Here is a 7,742-nt window from a genome sequence, read left to right on the forward strand (position 1 = left end):
TTTTTATTTATTACATTTATTTATTGTGTCTGTGTGTGTGTGGCCAGCTCAGCCCACCAGGGGGCGGGGCTGGCTGGTATGTGGTGCTGGGGGATCGAACCGAGGTCCCTGTGCTTCGCCAAGCTTGTTTCAAGTAGGTGCTTTAGACCACTGAGCCATCTCTCCAGCCCCAAGCTCATGTTCTTACAAATGATTTTTTTCATAGCATGTTTGACTTCATCAGAGCCATTTGAGTAGATCTGCTGAAATAATTTGTTTAAAGCTTCATCTCTCTCCAACTTTTCATTCTTTTCTTTTTCTCTGATCTCACAACCAGTTTATCCCCATTACTCATATAATATGATGATGAATATGGGTTCTTAAACATCTGTTATGAACTATTTGGATGTAGACACCTGTCCTTGCCCCCATAGCTTTTCCCATCTCATAGCCTCTTGTCTTTTTCATTTTAACTCAATCTTTGTAGGAATTATTTTAAATGTGTACTGTTCTGGTATTATATAATTAAGCAGTCTCAGTTTCAAATTGTAATCTTCTCCAGAAGAAAGTTTTACCCAATCAGAGAAAGTCACTGGAGGTTTCAGTCCATACTCAGCTGGCTCCAAGGCAGAGCTGCACCCACGAGTTTGTTACAGGCTGGGAAAACAAAACCTCAAGAGAGTTTTAAAGAACTACAGCAATACCCATGCTCTTGGTGGCAAGAATATAGAATTACATGAAAAACAGGCAAGGGACTGAAACAAGTATAATTAAAAGATGTGGACTGGATGTGAAGAAGGTTCAAGCATATCTTTACTTGACTTAAAGTTTCCTTTTTATGCTTAAACAGAAGTGATATACTTATTGGAAGAGTACCCAATGAATCATAACTAAATGTACAATAAAAATTCTAGGTGATAAGCAGTATGTCAGAGTTCATCAATATTTTTTGTCTTTGTGCTACAAAATGGTGTATCTTATAACTGATGCCACAAACAGGATGAAATGTAAGTTGCTTTGTGTTCCAACTTGCCATAGTACAGTTCAGGCCTTTGTCACACACCTATAATATGTCAACAGTCTGGTTTCACAGTTACAGTAAAAATGAGAACATCAAATCCAGCTGCCAATCTCTTCCCTCAGTTCACCTCTACACTAAAGCTAAAAATTTTTGGAAAGACTTGTCATCATCAAATACTATTTACCGAGCACTTGCTATGCCTCAAGCACCACTGTATATGTTGTCTCAGGCCTTACAGCATTGCCTCTGTGTGTGTGTGTGTGTGTGTGTGCATGTGTGTGTGCATGTGTGCGCACGTGCTTGCTTGCTTGCTTGCATTACTGGTGATTGAACCCAAGACTTTCACAATGAGCTACTTCTAAAACTTTTATTTTGAGACGGGGTCTTCTTACTAAACTGCACAGGCTGGGGTTAAATTTGAGATCCTCCTGTCTCAGCTTCTAAGTAGCCTCATACTTCCATAAGAAAAATATTAATATGCCCCCTCTGTAGATAAGAACATTGAGGCTTAATAAACTTAAGTCCTGATAACATAAAGCTGATAAGGTATGTAGCTACAAATCAACATAATTTTTATCTAGCTCTGAAGTGGAATGTTCTGCTACTTTATTTTCATTTATCTTTCTCAAAAAACTCAGTTTCCATTTTTTGATTGTTTTTGTCTTTTTGAGACAGGGTCTGGCTGTGCAGTTCAGTCTGGTCTTGAGCTTACTTTGTAGCCTAGGCTGATTTCAAACTCACAATGATCTTCCTGCCTCAGTCTCCCAACTACTACAGGCATGCTCCAACATGCCCTGCTCTCAGTTTCCATTTTTTATAGGATGAAGTATGAGCTTATTAGCCAGCATTTCAACATTTACAATCACTGTCCACTTTTCCCATATTTCTCTGCCATCAGATACAGCTGAGTCTGTCCCCACTGGGATTCTAAATGACACTTTCTTGGGTTCCTCTTGTAGCAGCCCTCCTTACCCATGGTTTCAGTTACCCACAGTCAAACATAGTCCAAAACATTAACATTTGCCTACATTCTTTTTTTTTATTCATTATTTGTTTTTATTTTTACCAGGTGAAATCTTATTAAGTTAATAAAATTTTGATCTTAAATTAAAGATCTTAAATTTTGATCTTAATTTCTTCCTATTTCAGGTTAAAGGAAATTTAAATTTTTGATAGTTTTAGCAAACAATGAATACTGTCTATTTTTTTTACATCATTGTCTCTTTTACTCTTTACTTATTGCTAGGACAAAATACCCAACACTCAACATTAAGGAAGGAAAGTTTCATTCAGCTCACAGTTAGTGGGCATTTCAGTCTGTACTCAGTGTGCTCCAGGCAAAATAACACATCCCAGAGAGTAGACATTTCTGGCATTGGAAAACAGCAAACAGCAAAGAGAGGGGCAACAGTTGCAGCTTCTAAGAAAGCAAGTCTCTCTCCTCTCCTTACATTATAAGAAGGCTACGCTGGGGTGGGGTTCTAGAACTCATATAATATCCATGCCCTCCTCTTGCACAGGATGAGGATGTTAACCAAGTAAGAATCCTGGCTCCCTGTTGAGTCACTAAATTAAACTTCTAAACTTCTCAAGGTGACACAATGTATCAACCAGTACAATCCACTCCTTGTCAACTTGACAACCAGGCACATTTCTTTAAACCAGTTTCCAGATACAAAGACATGCTTATTCTTAAGATTTCACAACTTGGACATTATAACACAGCTTTAACAATCCTGAAGAATCAGTATTAAGTCTATCACCACTGTATTACATTATAACCATTATGATTTGCTCCTGGAACCCCCAAAGACTCATGCACATCCCTTTATGCAAAAGACATTTAGTCTATCTGCAAGATTTTTCAAAGTCTTAATAGTTTTAGCATTGCTGAAAAGTCCAAGTGCCAAGTTAAACACTTCCAATATTCAATGGCACAAGAAAAACATTACCATTTCAAAAGGTACAAACAGAGGGATATGCCTACATTCTTTCAAGAGAGAAAGATCACAGTATCATAATTTTATTGTGGTCTATTGTAATTTTTCTATTCTTAGTTACTCTTCATTTCCTACTGTGCATACTGTACACAAAGTAAGTTTTGCCCTGGGTATGCACATACAGAAGAAAGCATAGTATACACAGAGCTCAGCACTGCCATTGGTTTTAGGCATCCTCAGTGGGCCCATACCAGAACCCACTTAAATGTTGACTTAGCTGGCCAAGCCTCCTCTTTCATCTTTGTGCACATAACAAGTTCTTTTCTGAGTCTTTAATTGTACTATTTCTTCAAGTATCATGCATATTTTAAACTTCAGACATCAGATTTAAAGGCAGTGGATCCCAAGAAACCTTGAATTTCTGGGAAAAGGATTCTCATATCCATCATGGTACAGGTTTTCTGAGAGTGAACCTAGTTCTGATTTATTTTTTCACTACCCTGTGTAACAAATATGGATATGACATATACAGCATTTGAACGGGTAGCTCCTCCACCCTGCCATCTATCCAACAATGAACAAGTTTAGCAAGACACCAGGATGTGAACTTCTAGAATTTTGCTCATTCATGAAGGTTACTGAAATTAAACTTATGAGTCCTCATCTTTGAATGCCAGGTATTACCAGCATATGAAATGTGATATATACTGTTGTCATTCATTTTTACTCTGGGCTCACACCCATCATAAGGATTTAATTTGCTATCCTAAATTCTCAGACTTGTAAGTCAGTCATTTCTGTGGGTTTATAGCATAAAAGTTCTACATAGAATAAAGAAATACAAAAAACAAAATGTAACCCTGTAGACTTTGAAGTTGTAGCAATACCAGTGATGTTACAGTAAAAGGTTCTGCCAGGTGTGATGGCACACACCCATAATCTCAGCACTTGGGAGGCTGAGGCAGGAGGATCACTGTTTAAGCCTAATCTGGGCTACATGTGAGTTCAAGGCCAGCCTGAGATACATAGTGAGACCCTGCCTCAAAACTATAAACATGAGTTTTTTTGTTTTTCTCTCCTTTTTAAGTGTTGGGATCAAACCCAGAGTCTTGTGCTTGCTAGACAAGTATTTGGCCACAGAGCCATACCTTCTAGCCCATTTTAAAATTTTATTGGGCCAGGGAGATGGCTCAGTAGAATAAGTGCTTCCCTGGCAAGCACAAGTTCAATCCCCGGTTCTGCCAAAAAGAAAAAATAAATAAAACTTTATTAATTTGTTTATTTGAGGCATTCTCATTAAGTTGCCAGGATAGGCCTTAAACTTACAGCCCTCCTGCCTCTGCCTCTCAAGTAGCTGCGATTACAGGCATAAGCCACCTCACTCAGCTGACAAACTGTTAATAGTTTTATATTTAGAGACAGGATAAAATAATCTATAGAGTTATAATGGGTCTTTAGTTTGCAATATTTTTCCTTCACCCTCTTTAAGTTATGGAACTGTTGGGAGGATTCCTTAACTGACTATGGCAATTAATTGCCAATATCATTTTCGAGATCCCTAAGGACTTGTCTGTAAAATTCTAAGTAACCTGTTTGAAACTTCTACTGTGTTTCCACAAAAGCAGACTCCCAGATAGATATGAGATGCACTTTTTTCCTTAAAATTGTATCATAAGCCACCAAATTTACTTTTCCATATACCTAGAGTACAACATAGACTTATATACTCCTCAGGATGAGTCCTAATAAAGAACTGTATCTTTTTTTTTTTTTTTTTTTTTTTTTTTGCGAAACCAGGAATTGAACTCAGGCCCTTGTGCTTGCCAGGGAAGCACTTATTCCACTGAGCCATCTCCCTGGCCCCAAGAACTATGTCTTGATTGAGTGTCCAGTCCACTTAGCAGAATATCCAGGACTTGAACGGTGCCAGAACTTTGGGGCACACCTTCTCTTCTCTTCCCTTTTCAGTGTGAGCAAATGCCTTGAGTCCTGAAGGCCATTTCTTGTCACATTTCCATAACTCTGTGGCTTTCTTGTAATCCTCTGAGGTGTCCTATCCCTGTGTGTAGTCTTCCAAGAGAATGAGCCAGTTACAGGTGGTTGCAGGATCCAGCATCTGCTTCCCCTTCCTGCTCCTGAGAACCTGCATGTGAGCCTGTGCTGCTGCTGCAGGGCTCTCTTTTTAGATGTTCACTCTTGGTAGCAAGGGTTGGCTTGGATGTGGACAAGTGCTGCAGAGGCACCAGAGCTTTGAAGTTCACCTTTGTGGCCAGGGCAGGCCAGAAGGGAGCAGGATATGACCAATGGGCTCTCGGGTGCACTTCTGACTCTCTGCTACAATAAACTGTTTTTTTATTTTAGTTCTTCTTAGTTCAGCATCTTGTAAAAGTGCATCTCATATCTATCTTGTAGTCTGTCTTTGTGGAAAAGCAGTAGAAACTTCAAACAGGTTACTTAGAATTTTACAGACAAATCCTTAGGGATCTAGAAAATGATTTTGGCAATTAATTGCCAGTCAAGTGTTTACTACCTAGCCTAGGAAATGCAGAATAATGAAGACCATTCCTGGTAGGTCTTGAACAGCTGGTGGCTTCGTGTTGACCAAGGAAATCTGAACTTTTAACTGTTTTCCAAACAATATTTCCAAAACACTTGCCCTGCCACCTCTTTCTGCTGTTGGTCCTTGTAATTGCATAATCTTTTTTTTAAAATTTGTTGGGTGTGATATATTCAGGGCCAGTGAATTGCAGGAGTGTTTGCAGTGGCTCAGGGAAGCCTGCCCACCCCCTGCCCCCCTGCCGCTGCCTGACACCAGTCCTCCCCTGTAGTGGGCCAGCTTGTTTACTTTTGCCCTTAATTCCCTGCAGGTGCGAAAGTACAAGAGCATGATCCTGGAAGACTTGGAGTCTGCCCTGGCAGAACACGCCCCTGCGCCACAGGAAGTTAACTCCGAGCTGCCGCCTCTCACCATAGATGGGATTCCTGTCTCCGTGGACAAAATGACCCAGGTAAGGGGCTGGAAACCAGGCACAGATGCAGAAGCCAGAGGCTCACTTTCCTAGCCTTGTGTTCAGTGATGTGACAGGGAGGAGGTGCAGACCAGAGGGTGACAAGAGGCAGCAGCCTCTGAGAAGGCAGGGCAGTGCTTGATGAGTGCTCCCACTGGAGGTTATGCATGGGGCTCCTCCTTCTGCTGTCTGCTCTTTCCTCTCATGGGGCCTTTGGGTTGGATCAAGAAACTTGGAGCTTGGGGTTGGTCTGAACAGGAGAATGTGACCATCAACTGGGACAGGTTTTATAGTCTCTTGAGCTGAGCTTCTCTTTCCGTGTAAATTCTGGATACCATCACACTATTGCCAAGTAACACTGTTCCCCAGGGAACAAGAACACACAGCTCAGAAGGACTCCATCCTGATTCCCTCAGTGCCTCTTCATCTGAAAAGGGAAGTCAAAATATGCTTAGTTAGCCTGGTAATCATGCACCTCAGTGATTTTGATAAGGTGTTGCTTTTATGTTTAAGTAATGGCTTTATCAAAATCAGCATTTTTATATTTTCCATCTTATTTATTGATGTCCTGTCTTGCTAAATTTAGTTATCAATTTTGTTGTCATTACTGGGTTTTTAAAGAATATTTAACTTACTCCTTCCTTCTTAAAACTTTATATTTTGCTTTTGATTTTTTTTGAGACAGAGTCTAGCTAAGTAGTTCAAGTTAGCCTTGAATTTAGTATATAGCCCAGGCTGGCCTCAACTGTGTGCTAGGATTACAGGTGTGCACCACCACATCCAGCTTCAACCATTTCCCTCTTTCAGCCTCTATGTCTCCTGCTCCTGAACGCCTTCCTGCCTTACTGGCTCCTGCTTCTCAGCCTCTTTTATGACTCCCTTTGCTCATTTTGTCAAATCACTGTTGGTGTATTCCAGAGCCCAGGCTCCTGTTCTTCATTCCTCTCTTAGTGGTCTCACCTGTGGGCTTCCTGTTGTATGTGCCATTGTACTCAGCTGTGTACCACTGAAACATCCAGTAGCCAGAATGCTCTGCACAGAACCTTTGATTGTCCCCACTCTCCATTACCACCCAGTCCCTTCCCTTTTGTTCCCTGTGTCACTTGATGCCACAACCATTCCTCTGGTTGCTCAAGTTCCGGAATAAGAATGACCCCTATTTCTGCCTTGAACCTCCTGCTTAAGCCTACTGACTACTTGGACTCACAGGCATATGCCACCATCCCCAGCTCAAGCCTTTCTTGATTATCCCATCTTATGAATCTTTATCCTCCCCAGGATCACTAATTAATACAATCTTTTTTTTTTTTTTTTTCTTTTTCTTTTTTTTCTTTTTTTTGGCAGAACCGGGGATTGAACTCAGGCCCCTACGCTTGCCAGGCAAGTGCTTATTCCACTGAGCCATCGCCCCAGCCCCTATACAATCTTGATGTTATTGTCTAAATAGCACTTAACACTACCTGAAATGATCTCATCTATTAACTTCTATACTTGTCTCAGATCTGTATTGCTGATAGAATTGAGAGCTGAGACTTACTTTTTATTCTTTACTCCTATGCAATACAGCTACCCAGGACCTGAAACCATTTGCCATCTAAACAATAGTATAAGGTCAATAAATGACCTAAGGATCAAAGCAAAATCACTTTGCAAAATCAGCACAAGTTCCTTGAGTAGGCACTCATTTGGTACAAACACCAGTGTTGCTATTCATGAGGGGACACTTCTTCCTTATTAGGTGTAAAGCAACAACTTCATGTGAAATAATACTATATTTTATAAATATAAAGCTAA

At 40.4% G+C, this 7,742-nt stretch overlaps 1 protein-coding gene across 12 annotated transcripts in view; it reads left to right on the top strand.

Annotated features, from left to right (window-relative positions):
* Positions 1–7,742, top strand: part of Nrf1 (nuclear respiratory factor 1) — a 184,533-nt gene that overhangs the window by 109,645 nt on the left and 67,146 nt on the right. For all 12 annotated transcript variants that reach the window (XM_004642746.2, XM_023702844.1, XM_023702851.1 and 9 more), the window contains one exon: positions 5,808–5,948. In XM_004642746.2, the coding sequence (XP_004642803.1) occupies positions 5,808–5,948 (141 nt within the window). The remainder of the gene's footprint in view (positions 1–5,807; positions 5,949–7,742) is intronic.

This window comes from Octodon degus, unplaced genomic scaffold, assembly GCF_000260255.1.
Source record: "Octodon degus isolate 3935 unplaced genomic scaffold, OctDeg1.0 scaffold00160, whole genome shotgun sequence".
Lineage (NCBI taxonomy): Eukaryota > Metazoa > Chordata > Mammalia > Rodentia > Octodontidae > Octodon > Octodon degus.